The sequence below is a fragment of the Suncus etruscus genome, chromosome 10 (genome assembly GCF_024139225.1).
Source record: "Suncus etruscus isolate mSunEtr1 chromosome 10, mSunEtr1.pri.cur, whole genome shotgun sequence".
Lineage (NCBI taxonomy): Eukaryota > Metazoa > Chordata > Mammalia > Eulipotyphla > Soricidae > Suncus > Suncus etruscus.
The window spans coordinates 88,975,795-88,991,452 of NC_064857.1; the positions used below are offsets into that span (position 1 = coordinate 88,975,795).

Below are 15,658 nucleotides of genomic sequence, written 5' to 3' on the forward strand. Positions count from 1 at the left end.
ATCCCATATGGTCCCCCAAGCCAGGAGCGACTTCTGAGCGCATAGCCAGGAGTAACCCCTGAGCGTCACCGGGTGTGGCCCAAAAACAAAAAAAAAAAAAAAAAAAAAAAAAAAAAAAAAAAAAAAAAAAAGAAAAGAAAATCACTGTACTGAAAATTTTATTTATTTTTGGTTTTTGGGTCACACCCGGCAGCACTCAGGGGTTACTCCTGGCTCTACACTCAGAAATTGCTCCTGGCAGGCTTGGGGGACCATATGGGATACTGGATTTGAACCACCATCCTTCTGCATGCAAGGCCTTACCTCCATGCTATCTCTCTGGCCCCTGTATTGCAAATTTTAAAAAAAGATGACTCTATTATAGCTTTCCCTATCTTGTTTCCATTTCATTTAGTCTCAGTTTATTGTTGATTCCATGTCTTCTTAATTAGTATTTGTTTTATTTTATTTTTTTATCTCCTAACAGAATTTTATGAGTGTTTATTTATTTATTTATTTATTTATTCATTTATTTATTTATTTTGGTTTTTGGTTTTTTGGGTCACACCCAGCAGCACTCAGGGGTTACTCCTGGCTCTATGCTCAGAAATCGCTGCTGGCAGGCTCAGGACCATATGGGATGCCAGGATTCGAACCACTGTCCTGCATGTAAGGCAAATGCCCTACCTCCATGCTATCTCTCCGGCCCCATTAGTGTTTATTTTAATTGTATATTTTTCTCCTGTGTTAGGGATTGATATCAGGGATCTCACACACTACACAACAGTCATAGCCCCTATAAATGTAAAGCTCCTATAAATGTGTAACATTTCATTCTAAAAAGTCAAACTGTTGTACAAAATTAGAATAGTGAGTCGGTCAGCAAATGTGTGGGCAAAAATTAAACTTCTTTGAGGGCAAATTTAAATCGATTCTCCCAAACTAACAGAAAACAAGGCTCAACATATTAATTCTGTTACCTCTAATGCATGTATGGGGATTGAGCATCTCCCCCAACCATTGAGATGGCAGAGAGAATCCACAGTGCTGGCATTTCCATGGATCATTAGTCGATTTAAAAATTCCTCTTGAGTCAAACCAAACAAAATCAGGGACAGTCCATTCTCTACAGGAAAAACAGAATTACACTTTATTAGTAAATTACTGGGGTAATGGGTACGGAGAAATAATTCACTGCACTAGAGGACTTAAACCAGGCATGTGCTCTGCTACAAGTGTTATCTCCCCACCCACTAAGAGTTTTGTATATTGGGGGGTGGTGGTGGTGGTGTTTGTTTTTGTTTTATTTTTTGGGCCACATCAGTGATGCTCAGGGGTTACTTCTAACTCTGTGCTCAGAAATTGCTCCTGGCTTGGAGACCATATGGGACGCTGGGAGATCAAACCTCGGTCCGTCCTAGGTTAGCGTGTGCAAGGCAGACGCCCTACCGCTTGCACCACCACTATGGCCCCAAGAGTTTTATATTTTTAAAACTAACTACAAGACGTTCTCATAAAAACATTACATCTTTTTGTTTGTTTTGTTTTGGTTTTGGTTTTGGATCACACCCCGTGATACTCCTGGCTATGTGTTCAGAAATTACTCTTGGCTTGGGGGACTATTAGGAATGCCGGGGGATTGAAATGCAGTCCATCCTAGGCTAGCACGGGCAAGTCAAATGCCTTACCACTTGGCCACCACTCTGGCCCCAGAACATTACATCTAATGAAACAGAACTGAATTTTCCTTTCTACTTGACAAAATCTTGCACAATCAATACCTAGGAAACTTTATCTGGAAGCATTATTCTGGCTTATGAAAACAATTAGTAGATGTATTTTACAGAAAGAAATGCTTGGTATTACAGAAATGAATGATTAGTTCAATGACAACATTCAATAATTTCAGGGAATTATGGCATAAGTAAATGTATTTCTGATATATCAAACCAAAAAAATCTTTTTTGTTTTTTGGTCCACACCCAGTGGTGCTCAGGGGGTTTTGTTCTGTGCTCAGAAATCACTCCTGGGGCCCGGAGAGATAGCACAGCGGCGTTTGCCTTGCAAGCAGCCGATCCAGGACCAAAGGTGGTTGGTTCAAATCCCGGAGTCCCATATGGTCCCCCGTGCCTGCCAGGAGCTATTTCTGAGCAGACAGCCAGGAGTAACCCCTGAGCAACGCTGGGTGTGGCCCAAAAAAACCAAAAAAAATAAAAAAAATAATAAAAAATAAAAAAAAAAAGAAATCACTCCTGGCAGGCCCAGAGGACCATATAGGATGCCAGGATTTGAACCAACGGCGGTCCTGGGTCAGCCACTTGCAAGACAAACACCCTGATGCTGTAATATCTCTCCAGCCCATTAACCAAAATTGTTTTTTTTTCCAAACCAAATTTTTAATGGTAGCTAAGAGATGTATGAGAACTCCAAGGAAACCTAACCAGAGAGCTGATCAACCTATGAGAAATAAAATTCCATTCCAACTCATGAATTTATGCAACAATATAGGTATGGTATCAAATATTTAAGTACTGTACTAACAGCTAAAAATACAGATTTGGTGTGAAATCCTATAATAGTTTAAAAACCTCCACAGCCTCTTTGTTTTATATACATCCAGCTTATAGGCAATCTTCGCTTGTATAAACAGAAGTCAAATGAAAATGCTCTGAATAGGAGCTGGAGTGGTGGTGCAGCGGTAAGGCATTTGCCTTGCACGTAGCTGACCCAGGACGAACCTTGGTTTGATCCCCTAGCATTCCATATGGTCCCCCAAGCCAGGAGCGATTTTGAAGCACATAGTCAGGAGTTACGTAACCTCTGAGTGTCACAGGGGTGTGGCCCAAATACCAAAAAAAAAAAAAAAAAAAAAAGCTGTTGGGGCCGAAGAGATAGCACAACAGTAGGGCATTTGTCTCGAAAGCGGCTGACCCAGACCTACAGTGGCTCAAATCTCAGCATCCCATATGATCCCCTGTGCCTGCCAGAAGCGATTTCTGAGCAGAGAGCCAAGAGTAACCCCTGAGCGTTGCTGGGTTGCCCCCTCCCCCCAAAAAAAACCCTGGATAATTAATACCAACTCTCATTGCTCAAATTTTCTAAGTAGACAGAAATTTAAAATACTGTAATGAACATTTGCAACATTACCAGGAGTTATACCTAATTCTGTTCATAAAAGATTACCATTTGGAAGGGAAGAATAATACCACCAGAGAAGCAGAAGTAAAATACCTCAAGAAGGCCAGAAACACACACACACAAAAGCAATGAATTTCAACCTCATGTTAACAGAAACTTCTTACCTGTTAAAACAAAACACAGTTGCTGGTCTCCATTACTGTCTACAGGAATACACTTTTTGTGATGAGTAAAACGCTGTGTGGCCTGAGTCTCCAGATCCCAGAGGACAATAGTGCATCCTGTCCCATCCACTGCCCAAGTAAACAGAGCAGTGAATCTTGTCACAGACACACATCTGAGTTTGATAGGATCCTTCTGCTCACTAATGTGCATCATCTTCCATGATTTTCTAGGGTCAGTCTTGACATAATCTTTCTGTGGAAAGTTATACTGATTGTACATTATGTCTTGTGATGTGAAGTCCTGGCGCTGCATACCAGAACTATGAGTAGTAGATTCAGGGGAATCCAAATGCAATGTATCTTGGAACCATGGAACACAGTGGGAAACCTCCAGTTTGGAGTTTGTCAGTGCTTCATCCAATGATGATAACTGGGCTTTCCAAGACCTGGGAAGATACAATAAAACTCACCTTACATAAAATACTAAATCATGGCAAAGATGATCTTTTGGGGGAAAAAATGGCAGAAAGTAAGGAGGTAAAGTGCTTGCCTTGCATTCCATTTCAACCCACAGCTCACCCAGTTCCATTTCCCGCACCACCTACAATCTCCTGAGCATAGAGCCAGAAATAAGCCCTGACCACAGTTAGGTGGGCCCCCAAGCCCTACCCTCCAAAATAAAAATAAAAACATCTTCCTCTTAAAACCAAACAGAGTCAGTGTGACAAAAAAAAAAAAAAAAAAGAAGAAGAAGAAGAAGAAGCAAAGTCAATTCAATCCTAGAGGAAGTTTCTATACCTATCAACTTGGAAGGAGAATTTTGTCAGTTTCATGTTGTAGTAGGAGTTAACAGGATCATCTTCATCTACCCCCTTGGGTCCTTCAACAGGAAGATCTTCTAGGGTTCTTTCACACAGCAGGTGTCTTGGGTGTTGCCTACATTTTAAAATGTTAGCCATGGTAAAAATGAATGATCAAATTCCAATATGTTATGACTACACTTATAAACTTTGGGGCAGGAAGTGACCAAGTTTCTCTGACTAGAATTGCCAATTTCTTTTTCTTTTTTTTTTTGCTTGAGGAATCACACCCAGCAGTAGTAAGGGGTTAATCATGGCTCTGCATTCAGAAATTGCTCCTGGCAGGCTCAAGGGACTATATGGGATGCTGGGATTCGAACCACCATCCATCCTGCATGCAAGACAAATGCCCTGCCACTGTGCTATCTCTCTGGCCCCAGTACTGCCAATTTCTAATGTTTATGACAGAGTGATAAAATAACCTCAAATGACAACTGAGTGAAGAGTCAAGAGTAAGCCCCAAGTACCAATTTTTTAGATATGGCCTAAACAACAACCACAAAATATTATTTAAACTTTTCAACAGGGGCCGGAGTGGTAGCGCAGTGGTAGGGCATTTGCCTTACACGTGGCTGATCTTGGACAGACCTCGGTTCGATCTCCCAGCGTCCCTTATGGTTCCCCAAACCAGGAGAGATTTCTGAGCGCATAGCCAGGAGTAACCCCTGAGCACCACCAGGTGTGGCCTCCCCACTCCACCCCCAAAAAAGAAAACTTTCAACAAACTATGAGGTAATATATGTTCCATTTTATAAATATAGAAACTAGTTAGAGAAAAGGCTGAATTTGAACCAAGGCAAAGTGAACATATACCCCAATTTTTTTGTTTTACTTTGTATTGTATGCATATAGTGGGAATAGAACTAAAGACCTCATACATGCAAATCACATCCCTGGTCCAGCCCAGATGTTTAGACACACATCATGAAAACGGACATGAAGAGTTAAAGTTTAAAAAGTCTCTGCATATGCCCAGAAAGTCCCCAAAAGGTTAAGGTGACCACAACTGAAAATTCACTGAAGATGTACAACCTGTTAACCTGTTATTGTGTCTGTGATAATGTTCCAAATGTCCCCTGAAATGTAAATGTCACTAAACTTCCTGAAATCAACGGTCATGCTGTGTTCTGTAAATTTTCCATTGTACTGAAGTGTTATAAAAGAACTGCTGGATTTGTGATCAGGGCTCTCAGCCTCTAGCCACATGGCCATGCTGGGTGCCCAGGCATATATGCTTGAACAATAAACCCCTTGCTTTTGCATGAATTTCGAGTCTTGGTGTCACTGAACAGCTCTCCAGTCCTTTCAATTATACTAACACCAAGTCAAGTTTAGACAGAGACCAGAGAAACAATGGAACAACTATAAAGGCAAATTATGTGTTTGTGTGTGTGTGTGTGTGTGTGTGTGTGGCTGACAAAAGGCAAACTGTGTGTGTGTGTGTGTGTGTGTGTGTGTGTGTGTGTGTGTGTGTGTGTCTGACAATATATGCAGAAGACAGCTGTCACATTTGAGAAAAGGAATCTGGGGTAGCCAAGGCATAGTAAACAAGAAGCAAGATGATATGAGATGAAACTGGAGACAAATACAGGGATCAAGGGAGAGGGTGGGTCATTATGGGAGACTTAAGCTAAGTAAGAGTCCTTTTTTGTTTGTTTTAATTTTTGTTTTGGGCCATGCCCCAAGTGTTCAGGAGTTACTCCTGGTCTGGAGCTTAGAAACCTCCTGGTGGGGTGCAGGAGACTATATGAGATGCCAGAGATTGAACCCAGGTCAGGCGATGCAAGGCAAGGGTGGTCAAATTGCTGGGGTGGCAAAATAGGCTGTTCAGCTAGTTCAAAAGAGAACAGATGCATGGAATTGGTGTTAACACACGGTTAAGAAAAGTGGACAAGAGCTGGGAAGATAGCACAGTGGAGAAGGCTTTACACGCAGCCTATCCAGTTTTGTTTTGTTTTGTTTGGTTTGGTTTTTGGGTTCACACCCATTTGATGCTCAGGGGTTACTCCTGGCTAAGCGCTCAGAAATTGTCCCTGGCTTGGGGGACCATATGGGACGCCAGGGGATCGAACCGCGGTCCTTCCTTAGCTAGCGCCTGCAAGGCTTACCTTACCTCTAGCGCCACCTCTCCAGCCCCATCCTATCCAGTTTTGATCCTCAGTATTCCATATGGTCCCATGAGCTTGCTAGGAGTAACCTCTGTGCACCTCCAGGTGTGACCCCAAAGAAAGGTGAACAGATGCAAGAAATAGGGTAGAATAGCTAGGTCCTGGTGATTAATTGAATATGGATCTACTTAAAAGAGGTCTGAGATTGGGTTGGAGAGACAGTACAGCAGGAAGAGCTTTTGCCTTGCATACAACTGATCTGAGTTTGGTCCCTCTTACCAGAGACAATTCCATGAATCCCACCAGGAGGGATCCCTGAGCCCACTCAAGAGTAAGTCCAGTTGGAGATAAGATAAAATAGAAAAGGGTCCCTGTGGGGCTGGAGAGGTAGCGCTAGAGGTAAGGTGTCTGCCTTGCAAGCGCTAGCTAAGGAAGGACGCGGTTTGATGCCCCAGCGTCCCATATGGTCTCCCCAAGCCAGAGGCAATTTCTGAGCGCTTAGCCAGGAGTAACCCCTGAGCATCAAACGGGTGTGGCCAAAAAAAAAAAAAGAAAGAAAGGGGTCCCTGAGAAAGAAATACAGAACACACCAAAGGATAACACCTTTATAGGAAGAAAGCAAATGAGATAGATGCAGGGAAGTAGGTTTTATAGCTTGATCTGAGAAGTAGAGGGAGCTCCCATTTGATGGGTCCTACTTCCTTTATAAAATAGGAAGCAAAGAATTGGAAGTAAAGAGGTAACTGGAGGCTCAAAAATCATTGTTTAGAGGGGTGTAACATTTGTCATATTGGCTTGACTTAAGCTTCAGTTGCTCTAAGATTGGCCTTAAATCTTAATACCCCAAAATGTGGGTTCCATCAAGGTCTCAAATAGACCCAGGGCAGGTTGCCACTATGGCTGCAACATGGGAGAACCCAAGAGCTCAAGTACATTGGTACAAGGGTGAGGTCTTAAAGAAAGTCACAAACCAAAAGAAAATGGTAGAAATGAAGCCTCTATCTCCTCTAACATAGAAGATCTTGAACCTCTGGGGCTAGGCAAACTAAAGCACTGATCTGAGGCCTGCAGTTGAAATATGACAAAATACTTCCTGGGAAAAGCCACCTTGCTCTAACCAAGTCTAATATTAAAAGTTACTATTCCAGGAGCCAGAGTGATAGCACAGCGGGTAGGGTGTTTGCCTTGCACATGGATGACGTGGGTTCGACCCCCAGCATCCCATATGGTCCCCCAAGCCTACCAGGAATAATTTCTGAGCGCAGAGCCAGGATAAATCCAAGCACCAGCAGGTGTGACATAGAAACTCCCCTGCAAGTGCTGGGAGGCTTGGCAGGCCCCCAGCCGTCCCTGTCTTTTTCCCCTGACTCCAGGCCTTCCCTGGGTGCCAGCTCAGATGGCCAGAAGTGGGTTCAGGTGGATCCTTAGGGGTCCTCAAGCTTCCCCCCTCCCTCCATACTCCAGGGGGGAGGTCCGTGGGGAGGAGGGCGGGCAGACATCTGGCTTCCGGGTTCCCCTTTGACTCTGGAGGTCAGCTCTTGCCAGGTATGGGGTTTGGGGAGGCCCCATGCCAGAGACCTTCTCCCAAGCCTGGGGAGTGCTGGGAGGCTTGGCAGGCCCTCAGCCATCCCTGTCTTTTCCCCCTGACTCTAGGTCTTCCCTGGGTGTCAGCCCAAATGGCCAGAATTGGGTTCAGGTGGACTCTTAAGTGTCCTCAGGCTTCCCCACTCCCTCTGTACTTCAGGGGGAAGGTGCATGGGGAGGAGGGCAGGCAGATATCTGGCTCCCAGTTTCCCCTTTGATTCTGGAGGCCAGCTCTTGCCAGGTATGGGGTTTGGGGAGGCCCCATGCCGGAGGCCTTCTCCCTAGCCTGGGGAGTTCTGGGAGGCTTGGCAGGCCCCAGCCGTCCCCCGTTTCTCCCCTGGACTCCAGGTCTTCCCTGGGCACTGGTCCAGGTGGACTCTATAGGGGTCATAAGGCTTTCCCCCTACCTCTCCCTACACTAATAGGAATGCGCTTTGGGAAGAGGGCAGACCATCCTAGCATTGGTTTATGTTGGGACAGTCACTGGAAATTTTTTCTCCTTGGTATCCTATTGATAGTATTATATGCATATAGTTTATATATATGCATAACATCCATCTTGTATTGTGACCTTGATACTGTCCTACAAAGCTCATTTCTAATCTTTTACTGCCTCAGTCCCAACCTTTATTTCCCCCATCTTCCCATGTAGGTGTAGCTCATAACATGAAGCTCACCACATAGAGTGATGAGTGCTGTTAGAGAAATAACTAAACTGAAAACTATCATAATAATGTGAATGAATGAGAGAAATAGAAAGCCTGTCTTGAATACAGGTGTGGGTGGGGTGGGGAGGAGGGAGATTTGAGAAATTGGTGGTGGGAATCTTGCACTGGTGAAGGGGGGTGTTCTTTACATGACTATAATCATACAACTACAATCATATTTGTAATCACAGTGTTTAAATAAAGATAATTTAAAAAAATGTAGACAACAACAACAACAACAAAAAGAAACTCCCCTGATAAAGAAGTTACTATCCCAGTTCTTATCACACAAAGCCACCAGTATTAAAAAAGTTCTTCATGCTAATTATAAAGATGAAGAGAAAACCATGCTTCATTTCAGAGACATGTTTTTTTTTCCTTATCCATGGAGGGATAACAGAGCTCCAATGTAAAATCCACCACATCCTTTCAAAGCATAAAATAGGTTTGGCTCTAAGAGCTTAGGTGCTATTCAAAGACATTTCAATTGTGTCTTGCTTTTGTAATTGCTTATAATTGTAATTGCTTTTTAAATTGTCTGATTAATTTTTCAGTTATATATCAGAAATATGTCATATTAGTTAAAACTTTGGGGGTCAGAGAAATAGTACAGAAGATAAATCACTTGACCTGCATGTAGTCAACACAATTTGACTCCTGGTTTCACATATACTCTTCTGAGCACCACAAGGAGTGATCCCTGTGCACATAGTCAGGAGTAATCCCTGAGCACTGGCAAATGGACCACAAAATCCCACAAAATAAAAATATTTGCATGTTTTGTTTTGTTTGGCTGTTTTTGTTTCTTAAGCCGTATCCAGCAGTGTTTAAGGCTTATTCTTGGTGGTTCCTTTTTTTTTTTTTGGTTTTTGGGTCACGCCCGGCAGCACTCAGGGGTTCCTCCTGGCTCTATGCTCAGAAATCGTTCCTGACAGGCTCGGGGGACCATATGGGATGCCGGGATTTGAACCACCTTCCTTCTGCATGCACAGCAAATTCGCTGTGCTATCGCTCCATGCTATCTCTCTAGCCCCTCTCTTGGTAGTTCTTGGAGAACCATATGGAGTACTATGAATCAAACCTGGGTTGGCTGAATGCAAGGCAAGAGCCCTACCACTGTACTAATTCTCTGGTCTCCCAAAATAAAATTTTTACATAAAACCAAAAATTAAAAGTTAGCTAATGGTCATTTGCATGACTTAATAAGTAATAGCAACTCACTGGTTTATAACTAAAACATAAATAGAAAAAGATAATAAGTGAAATAAAATACAGTTAAAGAAATCTAAAGACTATTGTACAATAGTATAATGAAGTACAAAATTGTACTATTTATAAAAAATTATTTCTGAAAAATATATAGAAAAGAAGAATATTTAAATAAAAGTATCAGCTAAAAATGCATTATTGGGGCTGGAGCAATAGCACAGCAGACAGGCATTTGCCTTGCACAGAGCTGACCCAGGTTCGATCTCTGGCATCCCATATGGTCCTGCAAACACTGTCAGGAATGACCCTTGAGTGCAGAGCCAGGAGTTATAACTGAGAACCTCCAGGTGTGGCCCAAAACAAATAAACAAACAAACAAAAAATACATTACATTAAGTTATATGACTTCTGAGTATTAAAACTTACTAAAGAGTACTAAAAACTTACTAAAGGGGCCTGGAGAGATAGCACAGAGGCGTTTGCCTTGCAAGCAGCCGATCCAGGACCAAAGGTAGTTGGTTCGAATCCCGGTGTCCCATATGGTCCCCCGTGCCTGCCAGGAGTAACCCCTGTCCCATATGGTCCCCCGTGCCTGCCAGGAGTAACCCCTGAGCACCACCGGGTGTGGCCCAAAAACCAAAAAAAAAAAAAAAAACTTACTAAAGAGTAAAAATTTCATCTCATAGCTCTAATATTTACCTCTTATTAGAGATCACAATAGTCTACATACCTGAAATACAAATTTAAATTAATAGCAATTGCAGTGTTGGAAGAGCTGATAATCACAGCAACATCTAAATCTTGAGACACTTTCAATGAAGTAAAGGAAGAGATTTTGTCTGGCCCCTGATGCTCCTCATTACAAATATCTTCTTGATGAAGTGTTAAATCCACATGAGACACATATGTACCATCTACAGTGTCAAAAATGTCTTTGAGATAAAGTTAAAGAAGATGTCAATTTTAAGAATGCCTAGCATTTAAAACACAACACGGGATAAACTATAGCTATTACCCCCACCGTTTAAGTAGAACAGAGAGGAAGGCGTTGCATCCTTAGCTCAGTAAGAAGCACATCAGTCTCAGAACAAGAGAGATAAGATTTAATGTTGAGGAAGCCCCCATCCCAGTAACCAGATGGTGATGAAGTTAGAAGCTCAATAAATAGCCTTGATAGAATGTTCATTCAATACTTGCTAAATTCTTAATCTCTCAAGTGTCTAAAACATTGCTAATATTTCCTCAAAGTTTCTAAAACAGAGCCGTCTAAAAGAAATACACTTGTCAGTGTGAATTTTATACTAACCTTATTTTTAAAATGTTAAAAACTAATTGTCAACAAAACTAATTTTAATATATTAACCCAATAAATCAAAATTATCTCAACATGAAATTATAAAATGTGGACCCGGAGAGATAGCACAGCGGCGTTTGCCTTGCAAGCAGCCGATCCAGGACCAAAGATGGTTGGTTCGAATCCCGGTGTTCCCTATGGTCCCCCGTGCCTGCCAGGAGCTATTTCTGAACAGACAGCCAGGAGTAACCGCTGAGCAAAGCCAGGTATGGTCCAAAAACCAAAAAAAAAAAAAAAAAAAAAAAAAAAATGTTTGAGGTAATCCAAAGGGCCAGAGACATGGCTCAACTAGGACATGTGCTTAAGTTCTTCATACTAGTCCGTTTCAAGTATTCAATCAAGGAGGACATCTGAAAATTTATTTATTTTTGTTTTGGGGCCACACCTGGCACTGCTCAGGGCTTAATTTTAGCTCTGTGCTCATATGGAAACCAGGTAGGGTGCCAGAGATTGAATCCGGGCCAGCCACATGTAAGACAAACACCTTACCCACTGTGCTATTGCTTTAGCCCCTAAAATTTTTTAAAGAATTCTGATTCAAAAATATAAATTCCAAAATTATGTTATCAAAGATTACTTTTCAAAACTTCAACTAATTTTGCTGATGATCTAAAGATTTTCTAGAAATAAAAAACCAATATTGTGACCAGAACGACAAGTACTTATTTGATAAGCATATTCTGAATAAGTAGGTCAGAGTATATGCAATTTAAAAAGAATCTAAAAAAGGGGCCGGAGAGATAGCATGGAGGTAAGGCGTTTGCCTTTCATGCAGGAGGTCATCAGTTCAAATCCCGGAGCCCCATATGGTCCCCCGTGCCTGCCAGGAGCAATTTCTGAGCCTGGAGCCAGGAATAACCCCTGAGCACTGCCGGGTGTGACCCAAAAATCACAAAAAAAAAAAAAAAAAAAAAAAGAATCTAAAAAAGTGCATGAGATGATTATCAATATGAAATAATGTACTTATATACATTATATACTGTAGACTATTGGAATAAATCAAGAGACAAAATAATTGACTTTTAAGTTAATAAAGATACTTATTTAAAAATGTCTTACTAAAAAAATTAGCCATTTTCACCTCTATCCCTGAACCTAAAAATGAAAATGCACTCGAACGTGGATTTGAACCCTAGACCTAGAAGGCAGCTACATTGGTGAGATTCTTTTTCTTGTGTTTGATTTTGGCTCTTTTCTGCTGGAGTGAGCCCCAAACTTTGGGCCACCACGTGGAGCCTCTTCTAAATATGTCGGAGTCCCCTTCTGGGGGCAGAAGGGCCAGTGAAGGAGGGGAATTGAGCAATCCTCCCAGAGACTCAGGACTGAGATTTTGCTGCAAAAAAAGTCCTTTTTCCAAGAACCTCAGTCTCCTCAGAGATTGATGGAGAACCCTGATTGGAAAAGGACGAGAAAAAAGACTTTATAAAGGGCAGCCTGATTTCTGATTAGGACCTTCAGCCTGGACATGGATTTCGAATTTGAAACTTCGAACTTTGGACTCAGATGACCCAGTTGCTTTTAGCACCTGGACGGCGGCTGCAGTGACGGAGAGCTGCCGGAGGAGTAGCGGTAGTGGGCAACGGATCTCTTTCTCAGCAAGAAACACCAGACTGCTCCCTCCCTCCTGAAACAGGCAGCTTTGGCTCCTAGTTGGACCAGAAAGATGAGAATTGGAGGCAGCGTCACCCAGGCAAGCAACAAGCAGCGGCTAAGATGCGCTTCTGAGCGCCCTGACAAGATGCAGCTGTGGAGAAGATCCAAACCAGGCAAGTGGAACAGTGTCGTCTGGATTCGCTTGCGGGGCCGGGTTCCGTGGAGCTAAAGCCATTTGGTGAGTGGCCTGGGAGACCCCACAGACTTTTCATGTTTGGACAACTTGGTGTTAGGTGATGGGATAAAAATTTTTAAAAATTAAAAATAAGGGCCCGGAGAGATGGCACAGCGGTGTTTGCCTTGCAAACAGCCAATCCAGGACCAAAGGTGGTTGGTTCGAATCCCGGTGTCCCATATGGTCCCCCGTGCCTGCCAGGAGCTATTTCTGAGCAGACAGCCAGGAGTAACCCCTGAGCAACGCCGGGTGTGGCCCAAAAACCAAAAACCAAAAAAAAAAAAAAAAAAAAAAAAAAAAAAAAAAAAAATTAAAATAAAATAAAATAAAAAAAGTGAGAAAACAGCAAAGCCCAACTGAAAATTTTGATTTAAAACCACCCGTATCTAACTTTGTTGCAGGTGTATCTCTTGATCTAAGTCATTTTCTTGCTGATATGTGTTTTATAGTTTTCCATAATTAATGTTTCCAACTGCATGATGTTTTATTGTGTGCATTAATGTAGTAGTTTGTTTTCAAAATGTATTTTCTGTATAAATGTTTTTGTAATTTTTGTTTAGGTAAGGTTAATGAAAAGAAACAGGAAGTTCCAGGAAAAAAAATGTTTGGTTAAATAGCATTAAGAAGAATAGGAACAAGAAAGTTCCAGGATACTGCTTGATAAATAAGCATTAAGAAAATTTTAAGTTACAGGTTTATTTTGCAGAAAAGTTGTTTATGAAAAGGGCTGATATGTTAATTTTCACTTTAGACTTTGAGGCTTTTGGGAATATTAAATTTCCCACATTTGGCTGGAATAAGTCAGGAAAACAAAAGCTTATTACCCTTCCTCATTAATTATTCAAGGAGGAGATGTCACCCCACCCCCATCTTCCTGTGTAACCTTACCTAAAGGTAAAACTAGCCCATTTCTGAGAAGGGTCCTTGGTGAGGAACAAAAGGATTGCCTCAGGGGCAGGAAAGGAATTCAGAAAAGATGGAGAGAGATACAGCGGGAGATGGAGCAAGAAGCTGGATGGAGGGAGAAGAAACATGTTGTGGCGGCAGGGCAGCTGAAATAGGCTGCTTAAAAGGTGAGCCTAGGTGGCTAGGAGGGAGTTGCAGGCGCGTGGCCCAGGCCAGCAGAGAAAGGCCCATCCCTCCATTTCACCACCATCCACAATCGTCCAGGACTTTATAATTAATATGTTATTCTAATTCACCTTTAGAGGTAATTTTCTCCCCATTATATTAGCATCTTACTGTAAAGGATACAGATCCATCCTAAACTACTCAAAATAAAAAGAATTCCTCTGCAGAGCTGTATGTCAACGATCCTGTCTACTGTTTGTGCAGGAAAAGGCACTGTGAAACAGCTTAGCACTCTAATTTCAGCATCTCTTTCAGGGAATCCAAGATTTACGATAATGCTTTGATTGATGAACAGTAATGATGTGTTATCATGGAATGACAGTATTCTCAAAGATAATAAGGATGCACCTATTTAAAAAAAAGAATTTTATTTCAAACTCCTGGGTCATAACTTTACAATTGGTAAATCTTATTTCAATCTATAGCACAAGCAGGTATAAATAAAAAAGAAACAGTTCAGTCCAACTCTAGGCAGTTATCAACCATATCTACTTAAGGTAAGGGGATCAATAAAGAGGACTGACAATGTCTCTGTTTCTATATTTAGAACTAGAGACTGAAAGCATACCATAAGATTCAATAAAACCTACTTACCATAAGATCCTACAAGAAAATCTACAGACTTGGAGCCGGAGTGGTGGCGCAGGCCGTAGGGCATTTGCCTTAAAGCACTAACCTAGGACGAATCTTGGTTCAGGCGTCCCATGTGGTTCCCAAAGCCAGGGGCTATTTCTGAGCACATGGCCAGGAGTAACCCCTGAGCATCACCAGCTATGGCCCCAAAACCAAAAAAACAAAAAGAAAGAAAGAAAATCTAGACTTTGGAAAATGAAAAAAAATAATCTTAAAATAAAGGATGGTGACCCAAAAAACAAAAACAAACAAACAAAAAAATAAAGGATGGTGGGCCCGGAGAGATAGCACAGGGTGTTTGCCTTGCAAGCAGCCGATCCAGGACCAAAGGTGGTTGGTTCAAATCCCGGGTGTCCCATTAGGTCCCCCGAGACTGCCAGGAGCTATTTCTTTTTTTTTTTTTTTTTTTTTTTTTGGTTTTTGGGTCACACCCGGCGTTGCTCAGGGGTTACTCCTGGCTGTCTGCTCAGAAATAGCTCCTGGCAGGCACAGGGGACCATATGGGACACCGGGATTCGAACCAACCACCTTTGGTCCTGGATCAGCTGCTTGCAAGGCAAACACCGCTGTGCTATCTCTCCGGGCCCTGCCAGGAGCTATTTCTGAGCAGACAGCTAGGAGTAACCCCTGAGCATCGCTGGGTGTGGCCCAAAAACCAAAAAATAAAAAAATAAAGGATAGCACATATGATACTGCCTTAAAACAGCAGCCTGGGGCTGGAGAGATAGCATGGAGGTAAGGCGTTTGCCTTTCATGCAGGAGGTCATTGGTTTGAATCCCGGTGTCCCATATGGTCCCCCGTGCCTGCCAGGAGCATCTCTTTCTTTTCAAATTAATCGATCCAGATTTAGAAAAATTAATACTCAAGTGCCTTAAGTTTGTCTGCTGTCTTCATGGCAGAGCACCGTAAAGAAATTTAAGGTCAGGGAAGTAATTCAGGGAGCTAGAAGGCATACTTTTCAG

The 15,658-nt window shown here is 42.2% G+C and overlaps 1 protein-coding gene across 1 annotated transcript in view; it reads right to left on the reverse strand.

Moving 5' to 3' along the window:
• The window catches only part of SPG11 (SPG11 vesicle trafficking associated, spatacsin), a 96,518-nt gene that overhangs the window by 75,337 nt on the left and 5,523 nt on the right, over positions 1 to 15,658 (reverse strand). The window contains exons 3-7 of the mRNA XM_049782525.1: positions 14,186 to 14,410; positions 10,480 to 10,681; positions 4,080 to 4,217; positions 3,282 to 3,727; positions 960 to 1,105 (exon numbers count right to left, since the gene is read on the reverse strand). Coding sequence (XP_049638482.1) covers positions 960 to 1,105; positions 3,282 to 3,727; positions 4,080 to 4,217; positions 10,480 to 10,681; positions 14,186 to 14,410 — 1,157 coding nt within the window. The remainder of the gene's footprint in view (positions 1 to 959; positions 1,106 to 3,281; positions 3,728 to 4,079; positions 4,218 to 10,479; positions 10,682 to 14,185; positions 14,411 to 15,658) is intronic.